Raw genomic sequence first — 21,914 nt, 5'->3', positions numbered from 1 at the left:
TTGGAGAGATTGGAAACCCACATTGGTCTACACGGACAAGTTCTGGCCTGGTTTAGATCTTATCTGTCGGAAAGATATCAGTTTGTCTCTGTGGATGGTTTGTCCTCTGACAAATCAACTGTAAATTTCGGTGTTCCTAAAGGTTTCGTTTTAGGACTACTATTGTTTTCACTATATATTTTACCTCTTGTGGATGTCATTCGAAAACATAATATTAACTTTCACTGCTATGCGGATGACACACAGCTGTACAATTTGATGACACACGGTGAAGCCCCAAAATTGCCCTCGCTGGAAGCCTGTGTTTCAGACAATAGGAAGTGGATGTGTAACTGATGTGAAATGGCTAGCTAGTTAGCGGGTACGCGCTAGTAGCTTTTCAATCAGTTACGTCACTTGCTCTGAAACCTAGAAGTAGTGTTGCCCCTTGCTCTGCAAGGGCCGCGGGCTTTGTGGAGCGATGGGTAACGACGCTTCGTGGGTGTCAGTTGTTGATGTGTGCAGAGGGTCCCTGGTTCGCGCCCGAGGTCGGGGCGAGGGGACGGTTTAAAGTTATACTGTTACATTGATGCTGTTGACCCGGATCACTGGTTGCTGCGGAAAAGGGGGAGGTTGAAAGGGGGGTGAGTGTAACGGATGTGAAATGGCTAGCTAGTTAGCGGGTACGCGCTAGTAGCGTTTCAATCAGTTACGTTACTTGCTCTGAAACCTAGAAGTAGTGTTGCCCCTTGCTCTGCAAGGGCCGCGGCTTTTGTGGAGCGATGGGTAACGACGCTTCGTGGGTGTCAGTTGTTGATGTGTGCAGAGGGTCCCTGGTTCGCGCCCGAGGTCGGGGCAAGGGGACGTACTAAAGTTATACTGTTACAGATGGCTGCAAATGTTCAACTTTTAAACTCGGACAAAACAGAGATGCTTGTTCTAGGTCCCAAGAAACAAAGAGATCTTCTGTTGAATCTGACAATTAATGTTGATGGTTGTACAGTCGTCTCAAATAAAACTGTGAAGGACCTCGGCGTTACTCTGGACCCTGATCTCTCTTTTGACGAACATATCAAGACTGTTTCAAGGACAGCTTTTTTCCATCTACGTAACATTGCAAAAATCAGAAATGTTCTGTTCAAAAATGATGCAGAAAAATGTATCCATGCTTTTGCCACTTCTAGGTTAGACTACTGCAATGCTCTACTTTCCGGCTACCCGGATAAAGCACTAATAAACTTCAGTTAGTGCTAAATACGGCTGCTAGAATCCTGACTGGAACCCAAAAAATGTATCATATTACTCCAGTGCTAGCCTCCCTACACTGGCTTCCTGTTATTAAGGCAAGGGCTGATTTCAAGGTTTTACTGCTAACCTACAAAGCATTACATGGGCTTGCTCCTACCTATCTTTCCGATTTGGTCCTGCCGTACATACCTACACGTACGCTACGGTCACAAGACGCAGGCCACCTAATTGTCCCTAGAATTTCTAAGCAAACAGCTGGAGGCAGGGCTTTCTCCTATAGGTCTACATTTTTATGGAATGGTCTGCCTACCCATGTGAGAGATGCAGACTCGGTCTCAACCTTTAAGTCTTTATTGAAGACTCATCTCCTCAGTAGGTCCTATGATTGAGTGTAGTCTGGGCCAGGAGTGTGAAGGTGAACGGAAAGGCACTGGAGCAACGAACCGCCCTTTCTGTCTCTGCCTGGCCGGTTCCTCTCTCTCCACTGGGATTCTCTGCCTCTAACCCTATTAGAGGGGCTGAGTCACTGGCTTACTGGTGCTCTTCCATGCTGTCCCTAGGAGGGGTGCGTCACTTGAGTGGGTTGAGTCACTGACGTGGTCTTCCTGTCTGGGTTGGTGCCCCCCCCTTGGGTTGTGCTGTGGCGGAGATCTTTGTGGGCTATACTCGGCCTCGTCTCAGGATGGTAAGTTGGTGGTTGAATATATCCCTCTAGTGGTGTGGGGGCTGTGCTTTGGCAAAGTGGGTGGGGTTATATCCTGCCTGTTTGGCCCTGTCCGGGGGTATCATCGGATGGGGCAACAGTGTCTCCTGACCCCTCCTGTCTCAGCCTCCAGTATTTATGCTGCAGTAGTTCATGTGTCGGGGGGCTAGGGTCAGTCTGTTATATCTGGAGTATTTCTCCTGTCTTATCCGGTGTCCTGTGTGAATTTAAGTATGCTCTCTTTAATTCTCTCTTTCTTTCTTTCTCTCTCTCAGAGGACCTGAGCCATAGGACCATGCCTCAGGACTACCTGGCACGATGACTCCTTGCTGTCCCCAATTCACCTGGCCGTGCTGCTGCTCCAGTTTCAACTGTTCTACCTGCGCCTTTGGAACCCTGACCTGTTCACTGGATGTGCTACCTGTCCTAGACCTGCTGTTTTCAACTCTCTCTTGGTCATGTTCTGTTATAATCTCCACCCGGCGCAGCCAGAAGAGGACTGGTTACCCCTCATAGCCTGGTTCCTCTCTAGGTTTCTTCCTAGGTTTTGGCCTTTCTAGGGAGTTTTTCCTAGACACTGTGCTTCTACACCTGCATTGCGTGCTGTTTGGGGTTTTAGGCTGGGTTTCTGTACAGCACTTTGTGACATCAGCTGATGTAAGAAGGGCTTTATAAATACATTTGATTTGATCTTACATACAGGACTTCAAGTTGTAAAATAGTGAAGTACTCCTTTAATGGAGTGGTAGGCTCTATGAAAGGCATGTTTCACCCCAAAATTTTATTTTGTTCATTAGTACACTGCAATCACGTTTTCAAGAACTTTCAGTACAAAGCAAAAAGTGTGTCATGATGATGATGATGATAATAATGATATGAAAATGACAAATAACAATTGCCTGTAATTTGCATAATCAGACTGTTTTGCTGTGTACTGCAGTGTACCCTAATCCTGGTCCAGGGGATCCAAAGGGGTGTGCTTTTTTGTTTTTGCCCTAACACTCACACACTGGATTCAACTAAACAACTCAAGCCTTTGAATTGAATAAGGTATGAGAGTGCTAGTGCAAAAACATACATGTACACCCCTTTGGGACCAGGGCTGGGGAACACTGCTGTACTGAAAGTCCTCCATCTTCAGAACTTCACTGCTGACGTGCACATTATTGGGATTGTATACAGGGTGAAGAAACCAAGGTGGACATTTGTAATTTGATTGAACTATCCCTTAAATTACAGTTCCTTTGGAGTTATATTTAGTTAGAGGTGCATTTGCTCTCAGCATGTGTTATAAATAAACATTAATTTATTTTATAAAGAAAACGGCTTTTGTTATCTCTTAAATGTTGTTTACCTTTGCACTTTAGTTTACACCACTGAGGAGGCGGCGACGGCAGCAGTAGTAGCAACTACCGCCTTCTCGTGGCATGGGATCGGGCCATCCCAATGATCCCGGAATGCACGGAAGGTTGCACTGTGGTAGTGGGGGAACAGGAAGTTCCCGGCAGGCGTGCACCATTCTTCAGAATAAAGATAGCGCCAGAACGGAGCAGTCAAGAAGATAACCTTTGTTTGTGTCCGTTTCAATTTAATACTACAGGTATGTAATAGCGCGTTTAAACTTTACAATATCGAAAGAACATGTCATTCCATGCTAGGTAACAAATCCATTAAGGTATTATCAGGTTTGGTAAAGGTTTGATGTGTAATTTCTGTGTCAAACCGAGTGAAGAACGTGGTAAACTATTTTACAAGTCACATAGCTAGAGACGTTGGGTTTGTCTGAGTGGATGTACATATTTTTCTCAAGGTAATTTCATAAAGAATCCATTTATTTGAGATTTCTTTGTTGCATGTTATTGGTTTTGTGTAAAATTGACGAGCTGGTAAAATGGCGGCGCCCGCTCCGTCTGTTACTGTAGTGTGAACGGGAAATACAATTGTTTCTTGATTGAAATAATACAATGAAGACGTGGTTGTTCAGGAAAATAGTAACAGTGCTGCCTAAAACAAACAGTGACCTTGTAATGTACTACATGGTTTTTGAGTCATTTTATGTGAATTAAGGAAATCTACTATAAAGTGCTTTTACGTTGTGTCCTTTGTGTCTGTTTTCAAATCACAATTTATTTGTCACATGCGTCGATTACACCATGTATAGACCTTAAAGTGAAATGCTTACTTACAAGGCCTTAACCAACAGTGCAGTTTTAAGAAAATACCTTAAAGTTAGAGAGGATAATTAAAGAGCAGCACTAAATAACAATAGCGGGCAATATACAGGGGGTACCTGTACAGAGTCAATGTGCGGGGGGCACCGGTGTCGAGAATTATGTACTTGTAGGTAGAGTTATTAAAGAGGCTATACATAGATAAAAGTAGTAGCACCAGTGGGTGGTGGTGGGGGGGGCAAATGCAAATAGTCTGGGTAGCCATTTGATTAGCTGTTCAGGAGTCTTCCTTGCACCACACAGTCAGGTCTCTGACCTCTTCCCTATAAGCTTTCTCATCATTGTCGGTGATCAGGCCCACCACTGTTGTGTCATCAGCAAACTTAATGGTGGTATTGGAGTCGTGCCTGGCCGTACAGTCATGAGTGAACAGGGAGTACAGGAGGGGACTGGATTCACACCCCGGAGGGGCCCCCGCGTTGAGGATCAGTATGGTGAATGTGTTGTTACCTACCCTTGCCACTTGGGGGCGGCCTGTCAGGAAGTCCAGGGTCCATTTGCAGAGGGAGGTGTTTAGTCCCAGGGTCCTTAGCTTAGTGATGCGCTTTGAGGGCACTATGGTGTTGAACGCTGAGCTGTAGTCAATGAATAGCATTCTCACGTAGGTGTTCCTTTTGTCCAGGTGAGAAAGGGCAGTGTGGAGTGGAATAAAGATTGCATCATCTGTGGATCTTTTGGTGCAGTATGCAAATTGGAGTGGGTCTAGGGTTTCTGGGATAATATTGTTGTGAGCCACGACCAGCCTTTCGAAGCATTTCACTGCTCCTGTTTGTGACTGCTACGGGTCGGTAGTCATTTAGGCAGGTTACCTTAGTGTTCTTGGGCACAGGGACTATAGTGGTCTGCTTGAAACATGTTGGTATTACAGACTCAGACAGGGAGAGGTTGAAAATGTCAGTCAAGACACTTGCCAGTTGGTCAGCGCATGCTTGGAGTACACGTCCTGGTAATCCGTCTGGCCCAGCGGCCTTGTGAATGTTGACCTGTTTAAAGGTCTTACTCACATCGGCTGCGGAGAGCATGATCCCACAGTCGTCTGGAACAGCTGATGCTCTCATGCATGTTTCAGTGTTCCTTGCCTCAAAGCGAGCATAGAAGTTATTTAGCTCGTCTGGTTGGCTCGTGTCACTGGGCAGCTCTCGGCTGTGCTTCCCTTTGTAGTCTGTAATAGTTTGCAAACCCTGCCACATCCGACGAGCGTTGGAGCCGGTGTAGTACGATTCGATCTTTGTCCTGATGTTAGTCCTGTATTTGTTGTCAATGCTGAGCTACCTGATCTACTGAAATGAGATCAGTGCTTGATTTGGACAGGAGCTCACCGGAGCAGAGTACTTGCATTTCTACTGCTTGAGATCATGTTCCTCTTATAGAATATTTGCTCAATAAATATATACATTACCGGCACCCGAAATGAGCACAGGCACCTATTTCAGTCCAAGTCGAGCACTGAATTAGATAATTGAACAAGAAATATAATATATTTTTAGGGAATAAAGTGCCTGAAGTGTCAAGACTAACTCCTGTGTCTTTTTTTGCTGTATTACTACAGGCCGACTCAGATTAAGTCTGAGGCCGTTAACATCAACAGTGGGGACAAACCCAGCCTGCCACTCTTCTTCCACACTGAGTAGAAACCTACAGTCACTGGGTCCTGATTGTGAGAGTGGAGCCCAGTTTGCACTGCAGGATCCAGAGATGGCATCAGTGAAGCTGGAAGACTGCAGTCAAACACTGGAGCTGAATGTCAACATGAAAGATGAAGAAGAGGAGGAGAAGATTGGGACAACTGTTTCTCATGGTAAGAGCAGGTTCTATCTAACTAAGTGTGTTATTCGTTCCAACTCCCCACTGTGTATGAAAAGTTGTGTAGAACTGTTTCATGATGAACTGTTTCAATGAGAAAGTAGATGTTATTTCATGCTACTGAGGCTTGTATGGTTTGACACCAGTATTGTCAGCATGTGTTTTATTCACTGGGCTATCTGGAGTGATCAGGGCCAGTTGAACAAGTTCTCATTTACAACTGCGACCTGGCCAAGATAAAGCAAAGCAGTGCTACACAAACAACAACACAGTTACACATGGGATAAACAAACGTACAGTCAATAACACAATAGAAAAATCTATATGCAGTGTGTGGAAATGAGCTAAGGCAATAAATAGGCCGTAGTGGCGAAGTAATTACAATTTAGCAATTAAACACTGGAGTGATAGATGTGCAGAAGATGAATGTGCAAGTAGAGATACTGGGGTGCAAAGGAGCAAAAAAATGAATAACTGTTTGTGGATGATGTACATGGATGGTGAGCTGCTCTGACAGCTGATGCTTAAAGTTAGTGAGGGAGATATGTCTCCAGCTTCAGTGATTTTTGCAATTCGTTCCAGTCATTGGCTGCCTTTCCTTCCAGTTCTCTTCTGCCAAAGGAGGAATTGGCTTTGGTGGTGACCAGTGAAATATACCTGCTGGAGCGTGTGCTATGTGTGGGTGCTGCTATGGTGACCAGTGAGCTGAGAAGGCGGGGCTTTACCTAGCAAAGACTTATAGATGACCTGGAGCTGGTGGGTTTGGCGACGAATATGAAGCGATGGCCAGCCAACGAGAGCATACAGGTCGCAGTGGTGGGTAGTATATGGGGCTTTGGTGACAAAATGGATGGCACTGTGATAGACTGCGTCCAATTTGTTGAGTAGAGTGTTGGAGGCTATTTTGTAAATGACATCGCCGAAGTCAAGGATCGGTAGGATAGTCCGTTTTACAAGGGTATGTTTGGCAGCATGAGTGAAGGATGCTTTGTTGTGAAATAGGAAGCCGATTCTATATTTAATTTTGGATTGGAGATGTTTAATGTGAGTCTGGAAGGAGAGTTTACAGTCAAACCAGACACCTAGGTATTTGTAGTTGTCCATATATTCTAAGTCAGAACCGTCAGCGATCGGTTGAAGAGAATGCATTTAGTTTTACTTGCATTTAAGAGCAGTTGGAGGCCACGGAAGTAGAGTTGTATGGCATTGAAGCTCGTCTGGAGGTTAGTTAACACAGTGTCCAAAGAAGGGCCAGAGGTATACAGAATGGTGTTGTCTGCATAGAGGTGGATCAGAGAATCACCAGCAGCAAGAGTGACATCATTGATTTATACAGAGAAAAGAGTCGTCCCGAGAATTGAACCCTGTGGCACCCCCCTCAGCGTGGCTGAGGTGCACACATGACCAGCTCGGAAACCAGATTGCATAGTGGAGAAGGTACGGTGGCATTCGAAATGGTCGGTGATCTGTTTGTTAACTTGGCTTTCGAAGACCTTAGAAAGGCAGGGTAGGATAGATATAGGTCTGTAATAGTTTGGGTCTAGAGTGTCTCCCCCTTTGAAGAGGGGGATGACTGCGGCAGCTTTCCAATCTTTGGGGATCTCAGACGATATGAAAGAGGTTGAACAGGCTAGTAATAGAGGTTGCAACAATTGCGGTGGATCATTTTAGAAAGGGATGGTCTAGATTGTCTAGCCCAGCTGAATTGTAGGGGTCCAGAGTTTGCCGCTCTTTCAGAACATCAGCTATCTGAATTTGCGTGAAGGAGAAATGGGGGAGGCTTGGGAAAGTTGCTGTGTGGGGTGCAGGGCTGTTGACTGGGGTAGTGGTTGCCAAGTGGTAGCAGATATAACTTCTCACGAGTCACCAACCCTGATCCGGTAGCAAACCCCCCCCCCCCCCCCCCCCCACTGAGTAGCATAGCTAGCATAGCGTCACAAGTAACTTGTAGCATCTAAATATCATTAAATCACAAGTCCAAGACACCAGATGAAAGATACAGGTCTTGTGAATAAAGCCACCATTTCAGATTTTTAAAATGTTTTACAGGGAAGACACAATATGTAAATCTATTAGCTAACCACGTTAGCAAAGGACACGATTTTTTTTACTCCCAATAGTTTTTTCCTGCGTCAGTAGCTATCACTAATTAGACTAAATAAAAATATATATAGCCACTAACCAAGAAACAACTTCATAAGATGACAGTCTGATAACATATTTATGGTATAGCATAGTTTTTTTGGGGAAAAATGTGCATTTTTCAGGTATAAATCACAGTTCTACATTGCAGCTGCAATCTGAAATAGTGCTGACCCAGCCAGAACAATTACAGAGACCAACGTCATATAACGAATTACTCATCTTAAAACATTTCAGAAAAATACACAGCGTACAGATATTGAAAGCCCAACATCTGGTGAATCCAAACAATATTTCAGATTTATTAAATGTTTTATAACGAAAACAAAATGTAGCGCTAAATTAGCATAGCTATACCAGGCAGATTCGGCTAGGCGCCCACGGCCAGTTCACATGAACAACAGATATGATATAACATCGTAAATTGGGTCTTACTATGGCTGATCTTTCATCAGAATGTTGATCAAAGTGTCCTTTGTCAAGATGAGTCGTTGGTTCCGTTCAGAATTGTTCCTTTCCCACTCCATTTAGCACAGGTACTGGTCGAGTGGCACGGATCTCTCAAACGTAAATAAAATCAGACAACGGAACACCACAAAACTCCCGAAAAAATTCAAATAATCTGATTAAACTATATTGAAAAAACATACATTACGATGATCTGGTCACATGTATCAAACAAACTTCGAGACGGAGATAGTTTTCATCCATAATGGCCGCACAACAGAAGACAATCGCAGCTACAAGTCGCACGATTTAGAGAACCGGAAGTTGTCGGTCACGCCAAAGAATTAGCTCTCATTTCACGTCAGTCCCAGATAAACAAGATATTTTTCCTCTGACGTCCTCTTGACACCCAGAGGAAGGCCAATGAGGTGTGTTTCGGGTCATAGGGGGCACGACCATATATAGGCAGAGCGTTGAAGCTGGCATACACATCTTGCTTTTTTCTTCTTGGTCATGGAAAGTGCTGTCAAATGACTTCTGTATCACTCAGAGACAAAATTGAAACGGTTTTAGAAACTAGAGATTGTTTTCTTTCCAATGGTATTATTTATATGCATATAGTAAGAGCAATAATTGAATAAGAGGCAGTTTAATCTGTAGAGCAAATTATGCTAATGGGAAAATAGCACCCCCTGTATTCTCAAGAAGTTAAAGAAGTGAAGTAGACAAACTGCTAGTGTTTTTAAAAGTTCTATGAGTGAGGGAAAAGCAGCCAACAAGTGCTCAGCATATGTGGGAACTCCTTCAAGACTGTTTTATTCCCCTTTTGTGTTGTTCAGCCTACTGACATGAATACATACACTACCGTTCAAAAGTTTGGGGTCACTTAGAAATGTCCTTGTTTTGAAAGAAAAGCACTTTTCTGTAATATAAAATATAAAATTTATCAGAAAAACAGTGTAGACATTGTTAATGTTGCAAATGACTATTGAGGCTGGAAACTGCTTATTTTTTTATATTGAATATCTACATAGGTGTACCGAGGCCCATAATCAGCAACCATCACTCCTGTGTTCCAATGTAATGTTGTGTTAAATAATCCAAGTGTATCATTTAAAAAAATGGTTTTGTAATGATCATGGGTAATGGGCCTATGTAGATATTCCATAAAAAAATCAGCCGTTTCCAGCCACGATAGTCATTTACAACATTAACAATGTCTACACTATTTCTGATCAATTTGATATTTTATTTTACAAAAAAAATGTTTTTCTTTCAAAACAAGGACATTTATAAGTGACCTTTTTTTAAATGTAGTGTATGTCACCCGGTACAGCCAGAAGAGGACCTGGTTCCTCTAAGTTTATTCCTAGGTTCCTGCTTTCTAGGAAGTTTGTCATAACCACTGTGCTTCTACATCTGCATTGCTTGCTCTTTTATGGTTTTAGGCTGGATTTCTGTAAAGCACTTTGACAACTGCTGATGTAAAAAGGGCTTCATAAAATACATTTGATTGATATGTACAGTACCAGTCAAAAGTTTGGACACACATACTCATTCAAGGGTTTTTCTTTCTGCATTGTAGAATAATAGTGAAGACATCAAAACTATGAAACAACATATATGGAATTGTGTAGTAACCAAAAAAGTGTTTAACAAATCAATATATTTGAGATTCTTCAAAGTAGCCACCCTTTGCCTTGACAGCTTTGCAAACTCTTGGCATTCTCTAAACCAGCTTCATACGGTAGTCACCCAGAATGCATTTCAACTAACAGAAGTTCCTTCGTAAAAGTTAATTTGGGAAATATCTTTCCTTAATGCGTTTGAGCCAATCAGTTATGTTGTGACAAGGTAGGGGTGGTATACAGAAGAGAGCCTTATTTGTTAAAAAAAACAAGTTCATATTATGGCAAGAACAGCTCAAATAAGCAAAGAGAAACAACATTCCATCATTACTTTAAGACCTGAAGCTCAGTCAATGGAACATTTCAAGAACTTTGACAGTTTCTTCAAGTGCAGTCGCAAAACCATCAAGCGCTATGATGAAACTGGCTTTCGTGAGGATCGCCACAGAAATGGAAGACCCAGAGTTACCTCTGCTGCAGGGGATAAGTTCATTAGAGTTACCAGCCTCAGAAATTGCAGCCCTAATAAATGCTTCAGAGTTCAAGTAACAGACGCATCAACTGTTCAGAGGAGACTGTGTGACTCGGGCCTTCATGGTCGGATTGATGCAAAGAAACCACTACTAAAACACACCAATAAGAAGAGACTTGCTTGGGCTAAGAAACACGAGCAATGGACATTAGACCTGTGGAAATCTGTCCTGTGGTCTGATGAGTCCAAATTTCAGATTTTTGCTTTTAACCGCCGTGTCTTTGTGAGACGCAGAGTAGGTGACCGGATGATCTCCGCATGTGTATTTCCTACCGTGAAGCATGGAGGAGGTGTGACTTTGTGGGGATGCTTTGCTGGTGACACTGTCTGATTTACTTAGAAATCAAGGCACATGTAACCAGCATGGCTACCACAACATTCTGCCACGATACGCCATTCCAGCTGGTTTGGGCTTAGTGGGACTCATTTGTTTTTCAACAAGACGACCCAACACACCTCCAGGCTGTGTAAGGGCTATTTGACCAAGAAGGAGAGTGATGGAGTGCTGTATCAGATGACCTGGCCTCCACAATCACCAGACCGTAACCCAATTGAGATGGTTTAGGATGAGTTGGATTGCAGAGTGAAGGAAAAGCAGCCAACAATTGCTCAGCATATGTGTGAACTTCAAGACTGTTGGAAAGGCATTCCTGGTGAAGCTGGTTGATAGAGTGCCAAGACTGTGCCAAGCTGTCAGGGCAAGGGGTGAATACTTTGAACAATCTAAAATACAAGCTATTTTGATTTAACACTTTTTGGGGGTGGGGTTACTACATGATTCCATATGTGTAATACCATAGTTTTGATGTTTCACTATTATCATTCAATGTAGAAAATAGTAAAAATGAAGAAAAACCCTTGAATGAGTAGGTGTGTCAACTTCTGACTGGTACTGTATATTACACCAACTGACTGGTTCTTCTGATGTTCACACAGGAGATGATGTTGAGACATTCTCTACATCCAGAGAGCAACAGCAGGAAGATCACAGAGCTAAGAGGTCTCACCACTGCCCACATTGTGAGGAGATTTTCCCAGTTATATCAAAGCTAAAAAAACACAAAAAAATACATACAGGAGAGACTCTGTATTCCTGCACTGACTGTGGGAAGAGATTCACAACACCAGCTCCGCTAAAAGTTCATCAGAGAACACACAAAGGAGAGAAGCCTTACTCCTGCTCTGACTGTGGAAAGAGTTTCTCTCAACTGCGTCACCTAAAACAACATGAACGTATACACACAGGAGAGAAGCCTTACTCCTGCTCTGACTGTGGGGCGAATTTCTCTCAACTGGGCCACTTAAAACGTCATCAAGGTATACATAAAGGAGAGAAGCCTTACTCCTGCTCTGACTGTAGAAAGAGTTTCTCCCTCTCGAGCTACCTAAAACAACATGAACGTATACACAGAGGAGAGAAGCCTTACTTTTGCTCTGACTGTGGAAAATGCTTCATAACATCAATTGTTCTAAAAGTTCACCGGAGAACACACACTGGAGAAAGGCCTTACTTCTGCTCTGACTGTGGAAAAGGCTTCACAACATCATCTGAGCTAAAAGTTCACCAGAGAACACACACAGGAGAGAAGCCTTACTCTTGCTCTGACTGTGGAAAAGGCTTCACAACATCATCTGAGCTAAAAGTTCATCAGAGAACACACACAGGAGAGAAGCCTTACTCCTGCTCCGACTGTGGAAAATGCTTCACAGCATCAGGTCAGCTAAAAGTTCATCAGAGAACACACACAGGAGAGAAGCCTTACTCCTGCTCTGACTGTGGAAAGAGTTTCTCTCAACTGCATCACCTAAAACAACATGAACGTATACACACAGGAGAGAAGCCTTACTCCTGCTCTGACTGTGGGGCGAATTTCTCTCAACTGGTCCACTTAAAAAGTCACCAAGCTATACATAAAGGAGAGAAGCCTTACTCCTGCTCTGACTGTAGGAAGAGCTTCTCTCAACTGGGCTACTTAAAACGTCACCAAGGTATACATAAAGGAGAGAAGCCTTACTCCTGCTCTGACTGTAGAAAGAGTTTCTCCCTCTCGAGCTACCTAAAACAACATGAACGTATACACAGAGGAGAGAAGCCTTACTTTTGCTCTGACTGTGGAAAATGCTTCATAACATCAACTGTTCTAAAAGTTCACCGGAGAACACACACAGGAGAGAAGCCTTACTCCTGCTCTGACTGTAGGGCGAGTTTCTCTCAATCGAGCCACCTAAAACAACATGAACGTATACACACAGGAGAGAAGCCTTACTCCTGCTCTGACTGTGGAAAATGCTTCACACAATCATCTGAGCTAAAAGTTCACCAGAGAACACACACAGGAGAGAAGCCTTACTCCTGCTCTGACTGTAGGGCGAGTTTCTCTCAATCGAGCCACCTAAAACAACATGAACGTATACACACAGGAGAGAAGCCTTACTCCTGCTCTGACTGTGGAAAATGCTTCACACAATCATCTGAGCTAAAAGTTCACCAGAGAACACACACAGGAGAGAAGCCTTACTCCTGCTCTGACTGTAGGGCGAGTTTCTCTCAATCGGGCCACCTAAAACAACATGAACGTATACATACAGGAGAGAAGCCTTACTCTTGCTCTGACTGTAGGAAGAGTTTCTCTCAAATGGGCCAGTTAAAAAGACACCAAGGTATACATAATGGACAGTAGCCTTACTCCTGCTCTGACTGTGGAAAATGTTTTAAATCATCAACTGAGCTAAACGGTCATCGGTCATTCGTTACCTCTTTCATGCCCTGCCTCCAGTCCACTTACCGATATCTGAACAAGAGAGCCTCATCAAAATTGCAACAAGCGGTTCTGTGAAAATTGAATTTAATCAGAAGCTACTGACAGATTTCTGGATTGGGCTGCGCTCAGAGTATCCTGCCTTGTCAAATCGCGCTGTTAAGACACTGTTGCCCTTTGCAACCACGTACCTATGTGAGAGTGGATTCGTGGCCCTCACTAGTATACAAACTAAATACAGGCACAGACTGTGTGTGGAAAAGGATTTAAGACCGACTCTCTCCAATACAATCCAACATTGCAGAGTTATGTGCATCCTTTCAAGCACACCCTTCTCATTAAGTTATTCACAATTTTCAATGAGCAAGTAAGGTTTTATATGTAAGATGGCTAAATAAAGAGCAAAATTGATTATTGTTATTTGTGCCCTTGTCCTATAAGAGCTCTTTGTCACAACCAGGCTTGTGGGAAGTGACAAACTCAAGCCTGTGTGACAGGCTAACAATATTTGAGAGTGCGCAGACCCTGGTGCTAGAGGGGGGACGCAGCTGGAGGTTGAATGTTTGAAGGGTTACGGGACTATAAACATTTTAGGAACCGCTGGTCTAGATAATCCCAGTTCCTGCTGTGTCATGCTGATGGGGAGACTAGGGTATGGAGAACCATGAGTGCATGCACCCATGCCGTGTGTCAGCATTGCAGGGTGGTGGTGATGGTGTAGGGTGTGTTTTCATGGCACACATTGGGCCCCTTGATAAAAGTGGAGCAACGTTTTAATGCCACAGGATGTCTAAACATCATTGCCAATCAGGTGCATCCCTTTATGGCAGCAATGTATCCAGCTGCAAATGTATGTTTTCAGCAGGATTATGCCACAAGGCTTGTCCAGGAATGGTTCCATGGGAACCATGACAGGGAATTCAGCTTACTGCAGTGGCCTGCCGAGTCACCAGATCTCAATCCAATTGTGCATCTGTGGGAGGAGATGGAAGGAGCTATTCCGAGTAGAGATCCACTCCCAGCCAACTTGACACAGTTGTAGGAAGCATTGGAGTCAACATGGGCCAGCATCCCTGTGGAACACACTCAATATTAGGAAACTGTTTCTCATGTTTTGTACACTCCGTGTATATCAGATAAAGATAGTGTGATGATCTGTTAGGCATTAGTTTGGGTGGATTATTTTATATTACTAAACAAGCTATGAATCAACTACTTGTGTTTATTGATCTGGTGGCAGGCAGCCTAACGGTTAAGAATGCTGGGCCAGTAACATAAAGGTTGCTGGTTTGAATCCTGAGCTAACTAGGTGAAAAATCTGTCATTGTGCCCTTGAGCAAGGCAATTAACCCTTATTTGTCCTGTAAGTCTCTCTGGATAAGAACATCTGCTAAGTGACAAGAATGTAATGAAAATAATGTTTGTACATGAATTTGTGCTGGGAAACCACTTTTTTCTCATGTGTATAATTAAATGAAATAAACTGTTTGAAGTGAATTACTGTATATATAATACACAACATTACCACTTTGTTTACCCTGGTCAGAGGTACAGGACCATAGTAAACTAGACTATGTAGCTGCTGTTGTTAGTAGTCTACAGTTTCCATGCAATACAGCATGTCAGATCACTAATGATTAGGTGTATAGGCTGCTACATTTATGCTTTTGTCTGTCGGGAGTGATGTGTTATCAGGCTGAATAACTACCGGAGGGAAGTGGAGAGCGCGCATTGAGCTTTGTGGGTTGTGCCCGGCCCACCAGACATGGTCAAGAGAGGCAAAGAACCTGCAGCAGCACTCTGATGGGAAGAACAGCCCATACAAAAATGTAGGATTGTAGTACAATGAAGAGAAAAAAGTAGCATGGTATTTTCTTGGGCTGGTAGTGACCAAAAACAATATGTTTTCATTGTACTAGAGGCCTAGGAACATAGAAGAAACTGCCAGATGTGTCATAATAGCCCGGAAGTAAAGCCGCACTGGGAGACACATTTGAAATGGAATACATTGAATACATGCAGCAGGGTGAAACAATCACAGTAAAACACGATTTAAATGTATTGTTGGAAGGACTGTGGTCTCCATTCATGTAATACAATAAATATATACAGCAGATGGTATTGGAGAGCTATTTCATAGGGTTTTCACAGGTACATTATTTACCCATTTCAATCTTATACCAACCAACCCTATGCTTGGTGTGACTGTTATGGACAGAGCAGACCATCTGATATGCCCTTAAATATTGTAATATGCAACCTGGAATTAAAATGGAAGAGGACCAGTGCTTCTACAGTGAAACACATCTCACATCTGTGCTGTTTGAGAGAGATGTTGTTAGACTACATTGTATCATTGTTTCCTCTTCTGAGGGCACTGGTGGGGAACAACATTTCAATTCACATAGACAATGAGTCCTTCAAGTTTAGCACTATATCCACACGTTTTAATTATCTGTTTGGTGATGAAGGGGGAGATTGAATTAAGCAATGAGGCCCGAGGAGGTGTGGTTTATGGCCGATATACGACGGCTAAGGGCTGTTCTTACGCACGACGCAAAGCTTATATTGGCCATATATCACAAACCCCCGTTGTGCGTTATTGCCATTATGAACTGGTTACCAACGTAATTAGTAAAAATAAATGTTTTGTCATACCCAGCCAATCAGCATTCAGGGCTCGAACCACCCAGTTTATAATTTACAATTTGCAATGTGGGTTGGTAACTAGGTTTGGCCTCCAGTCAATTTGTTGCTGAGTTAGTAGCTAGTCTGCGGGCCAGAACATAATTAGCCTATTAACAAATAGCGTATAGCTGCCCAATTCATAGTCCTACACAGTGTAGGCTACAATGCACATTTAACACGTGGTTAGTGGGATAAACAATTCAATGACCATAACATAATGTTGATCTGATTACAGTGATAAAATCCCCAATATCTATATTAATAGTCCTACCTGTTCTATTACAATATATTCATCGTATTTCTCCAATGCTAAACCAGTGTGTCTTGTTTGCATCGACACTGTCGCTGTTTGCAAAGAGTTCAATCTGAGATGTCATTATGAATCTAAGCATGGTCCTTTCAGAAGTAGATGTTCCACCCCAGACATGAAGCTGAAGTGTGACGCAGAAAGGAAGGTGGGCCTAAGGAGTGAACACCCTATGTGCTTTACAGTGGCGATTTTAGCATGTACATATTTTATTGTTATTTAACCTTAATTTAACTAGGCGGTTCTTATGACTTACACAAATCCACAAGGAGTCAGTAGAAACCATTTTTGTTTTTACAAGTCAGCCATATCAGCTATGTTTTTTGAAAGGCATTAAATATGGCTGAATGAACTGTTTCGCTACCCGACTAAGCTCTGGTGGCTGATAGCCAGGTGTAGCGGTGGTAAGGATTCACTCCATGGTGTTGAAAGGAAAGCTCAAGGTTTATGCTGGACTAATTGACATTCTGTTACAAATGGTTTACTATTCTGGATTTAGACTGTCTGCTAATTCAGGTCTAAGTAGGGGTTCAATCTATTCCTTTTGACAATGTAGAACGACTGAAACCATTGTAAGACAGACTTTTTGTTGGCCTTTAACGCGTCAGCATACTTCAAAGGCCGAAACAGTACACTTATTGGCTGATTTGCATATTCAAGCCTGTCTCAAAATACAACACCCCTTTAATTAAGACATAAGATTTTTAACTGACTGGCGTTTCAAAGACAGCTTGAAACGTTTTGTTCTCTTGTTGGAAGCAATAATTCCCCATTGCTGACGTGTACTCATGTATAAATGGGCTGATCTCAACAGGTATTCACAAGCTGGTGATTGAAAGACACTCGTGGGCTACTCCAGCCAATAGAATTCTACTCGGTTCGTTATTCATTATTTACAATCATTATTCACATTCATTATTTACAATACATTTCTACTGTTTTCCACAAGAGCTTCACAATAAAGATAATAAACAAGGAAAAGCACACCTGTTGATCACAGGAAGTAACCTAACAGGAGTTCATCATTAAGGCATCTAGGACTCTCTGTTCATCACAGGAAGCAACCTAACAGGAGTTCATCATTAAGCCCTCTAGGACTCTCTGTTGATCACAGGAAGTAACCTAACAGGAGTTCATCATTAAGGCCTCTAGGACTCTCTGTTGATCACAGGAAGTAACCTAACAGGAGTTCATCATTAAGGCCTCTAGGACTTTCTGTTGATCACAGGAAGCAACCTAACAGGAGTTCACCATTAAGCCCTCTAGGACTCTCTGTTGATCACAGGAAGTAACCTAACAGGAGTTCATCATTAAGGCCTCTAGAACTCTCTGTTGATCACAGGAAGTAACCTAACAGGAGTTCATCATTAAGCCCTCTAGGACTCTCTGTTGATCACAGGAAGTAACCTAACAGGAGTTAATCATTAAGGCCTCTAGGACTCTCTGTTGATCACAGGAAGTAACCTAACAGGAGTTCATCATTAAGCCCTCTAGGACTCTCTGTTGATCACAGGAAGTAACCTAACAGGAGTTCATCATTAAGGCCTCTAGGACTCTCTGTTGATCACAGGAAGTAACCTAACAGGAGTTCATCATTAAGGCCTCTAGGACTCTCTGTTGATCACAGGAAGTAACCTAACAGGAGTTCATCATTAAGCCCTCTAGGACTCTCTGTTGATCACAGGAAGTAACCTAACAGGAGTTCATCATTAAGGCCTCTAGGACTCTCTGTTGATCACAGGAAGTAACCTAACAGGAGTTCATCATTAAGGCCTCTAGGACTCTCTGTTGATCACAGGAAGTAACCTAACAGGAGTTCATCATTAAGGCCTCTAGGACTCTCTGTTGATCACAGGAAGTAACCTAACAGGAGTTCATCATTAAGGCCTCTAGGACTCTCTGTTGATCACAGGAAGTAACCTAACAGGAGTTCATCATTAAGGCCTCTAGGACTCTCTGTTGATCACAGGAAGTAACCTAACAGGAGTTCATCATTAAGGCCTCTAGGACTCTCTGTTGATCACAGGAAGTAACCTAACAGGAGTTCATCATTAAGGCCTCTAGGACTCTCTGTTGATCACAGGAAGTAACCTAACAGGAGTTCATCATTAAGGCCTCTAGGACTCTCTGTTGATCACAGGAAGTAACCTAACAGGAGTTCATCATTAAGGCCTCTAGGACTCTCTGTTGATCACAGGAAGTAACCTAACAGGAGTTCATCATTAAGCCCTCTAGGACTCTCTGTTGATCACAGGAAGTAACCTAACAGGAGTTCATCATTAAGGCCTCTAGGACTCTCTGTTGATCACAGGAAGTAACCTAACAGGAGTTCATCATTAAGCCCTCTAGGACTCTCTGTTGATCACAGGAAGTAACCTAACAGGAGTTCATCATTAAGCCCTCTAGGACTCTCTGTTGATCACAGGAAGTAACCTAACAGGAGTTCATCATTAAGGCCTCTAGGACTCTCTGTTGATCACAGGAAGTAACCTAACAGGAGTTCATCATTAAGCCCTCTAGGACTCTCTGTTGATCACAGGAAGTAACCTAACAGGAGTTCATCATTAAGACCATCCTGATCTCACGGATACATAAAGCTTAACAGAATGTAAGCTCAAGAGATAAGGACGGCTCGTACGAGACTCATGGATATAATATGTCTCTGTAAGTCATGGATATAATATGTCTCTCTCTGTAAGTCATGGATATAATATGTCTCTCTCTCTAAGTCATGGATATAATATGTCTCTCTCTCTAAGTCATGGATATAATATGTCTCTCTCTCTAAGTCATGGATATAATATGTCTCTCTGTAAGTCATGGATATAATATGTCTCTCTGTAAGTCATGGATATAATATGTCTCTGTTTGTAAGTCATGGATATAATATGTCTCTCTGTAAGTCATGGATATAATATGTCTCTCTGTAAGTCATGGATATAATATGTCTCTGTTTGTAAGTCATGGATATAATATGTCTCTGTTTGTAAGTCATGGATATAATATGTCTCTGTTTGTAAGTCATGGATATAAATGTCTCTCTGTAAGTCATGGATATAATATGTCTCTCTGTAAGTCATGGATATAATATGTCTCTCTCTGTAAGTCATGGATATAATATGTCTCTGTTTGTAAGTCATGGATATAATATGTCTCTCTCTGTAAGTCATGGATATAATATGTCTCTCTGTAAGTCATGGATATAATATGTCTCTGTTTGTAAGTCATGGATATAATATGTCTCTGTTTGTAAGTCATGGATATAATATGTCTCTCTCTGTAAGTCATGGATATAACATTATATACATTTGATTTAAACCCTAGGGGCTGTCTCGACATATTGTATTCTTTCTGGGGTGTTTGACTTTTTAGCCCCCACATCCTCTGGGGGGTGAGCTAAATTAGGATTTGAAAGGCATATGTGTTAATGAATCGTAAGTGTCCATTTTAAAAGACGCCGACACACTTTTTGATGGGAGGTAGGCAGATATCTGTACATACCGTTTGCATGATAGTGCAAACCTTGGTTTCAAACGACCCCTCCAGAGAGAGAGAGAGAGAGCCTTGAGCGCAGATGCCTGGGCATTGTTGAACACACAACCCTCCCCTTTTTGTTTTTGAAACACACACACATACACGCCAGCACACGCACGCACACACACACACACGCGCGCACATGGCTTTTCCGTAACTCTTTTTCTCCAGGACAGACCGGGGTGAGAGAGAAAACGAGAGCTTCCCGTTCATTAAGGGGTAAGATACTGCTTTTAAAACCATTTATTTAATTCAAAATGTTAAGTACATACAGTTTATAGCATGTTATAATGAACCAATTTTACGGCGCAATATTGAAACATGCACGCATGTTTTGTTTATAAACATTGGTGTACAACCGGTATACGTCATTACCAGACAGTACTACACTTTTAATAAGCTTTAAATGTTTATAACTATCTGTTGTAGGAAAGATTGTATAGGTATAAAATAAGATTATTATTTTTTTTAAAGACATTAGAGAGATTAAAGTAGATGTCACACGTCAAGATTTGATGGATGACCCTATGTGGTCCTATGTGAGCCTATGTGACCGCTATGTGAACCTAAGGGGCTGCCTGTCAGGACATTCTGATGGTTAGGTGGGGGTCTTTGGGTAAGGGTCCAGTTGTCAGGTCAACCGGTAATGATTTATGACCCCAGCCTGATTTATGACCCTATGTAATGATTTATGACCCCCCTGATGGTTAGGTGGGGGTCTTTGGGTAAGGGTCCAGTTGTCAGGTCAACCGGTAATGATTTATGACCCCAGCCTGATTTATGACCCTATGTAATGATTTATGACCCTATGTCCTGTTGTAGCAGGCATGCCCATATTTGGGCTTCCGGTCAGGACATCCTGGCCGGGGTGGGGGTCTTTGGGGTAAGTGTCAAGTTGTCAATGTCGTAAATCAGAAAAAGATCATGATTTATGACCCTATGTAGTGATTGATGCCCCAATGGTTTGTAGAAGGGGGGCATGCCCATATTTGGGCTTCCGGTCAGGACATTCTGATGGTTAGGGGGGGCTTTTTGGGGTAAGTAAGTGACCAGGTGTCATGTCAAACTGTTCCTGGATGTCTAGTGTTGGGGGTTGTTAATGAACATTTCAAAGAGGCTGGCTTTGCAGAAGCCTTATAAAGCCCCAAAACAATGCATGTTTAAGATTGTACAAGATAAACCCCCTGAATATTAAACAAAAATGACCCAACTGGCAATTTATGGTATGTTATGCTCGGCTTGTCATGAACCCAGTGAACAAAGCATTGAGGAAGTTCTGTGTGAAGCTCCAGAATGTTTTAAAGGATTTTTGGGTGCGAGTGAGGGCCATATGTCTTACATATTCCAGCCGGAGGATTCTACGGTAAAGATCTTCAACGCCAGTGGCCCCAAACCCGTTTATCAGGCAAAACCTGGGAGTTTTTCTCCTGCTCTGGGCATGAGAGAATGGCTAAACATCAGGCTGGCTCTTTGTAAAATTGAACAGGTCCTGAGTGGCACAGCTGTGCCAGGCTATGCGTTGGAAGAACAGGTCTTCGGACGCAGTGATCTCAAGGCTCTAAGAATTGCTTCAATGGACTATAACCCGGACAACAAAGTGACAATTTTAGCCTGTCAAGTTTATGATGCGGGTAATGCTACAAAGTCTGTCAATTCTCCAGTAGCATCCAGAGCATGCAAAGATGTCAACTTTTTTATTCCTGTGTTTAGTTTTAAATGGGTGGATTATCCAATTTTCATAACACTTATGAATAAGCTGGACATTCTCTTCAAAAATCGCGAACAGTTAAGGCGCTGGCCTCGACTTTTCTTGAGACATAGCCAGGACCAAAAGGCCCGACGTAGGATGTACCCCTGGAGTGAAAACTTACCAAGTGTTGATGAGCCTGGCAAGAGATCCCGGCATTTTGATG

At 42.7% G+C, this 21,914-nt stretch overlaps 2 protein-coding genes across 2 annotated transcripts in view; one reads left to right on the top strand and one right to left on the bottom strand.

The window, feature by feature from the left end:
• The window catches only part of LOC129860141 (oocyte zinc finger protein XlCOF6-like), a 112,719-nt gene extending 97,128 nt beyond the window's left edge, over positions 1-15,591 (top strand). Inside the window, exons 2-4 of the mRNA XM_055930481.1 lie at positions 2,206-3,530; positions 5,711-5,959; positions 11,650-15,591. Coding sequence (XP_055786456.1) covers positions 3,377-3,530; positions 5,711-5,959; positions 11,650-13,394 — 2,148 coding nt within the window. The 5' untranslated portion in view covers positions 2,206-3,376 and the 3' untranslated portion in view covers positions 13,395-15,591. The remainder of the gene's footprint in view (positions 1-2,205; positions 3,531-5,710; positions 5,960-11,649) is intronic.
• The window catches only part of LOC129860172 (zinc finger protein 883-like), a 483,924-nt gene that overhangs the window by 413,326 nt on the left and 48,684 nt on the right, over positions 1-21,914 (bottom strand). The gene's annotated exons all lie outside the window — the stretch shown is intronic.

The sequence above is a fragment of the Salvelinus fontinalis genome, chromosome 7, assembly GCF_029448725.1.
Source record: "Salvelinus fontinalis isolate EN_2023a chromosome 7, ASM2944872v1, whole genome shotgun sequence".
Taxonomy (NCBI): Eukaryota; Metazoa; Chordata; class Actinopteri; order Salmoniformes; family Salmonidae; genus Salvelinus; species Salvelinus fontinalis.
This window is presented reverse-complemented; position numbering and strand designations above follow the sequence as displayed.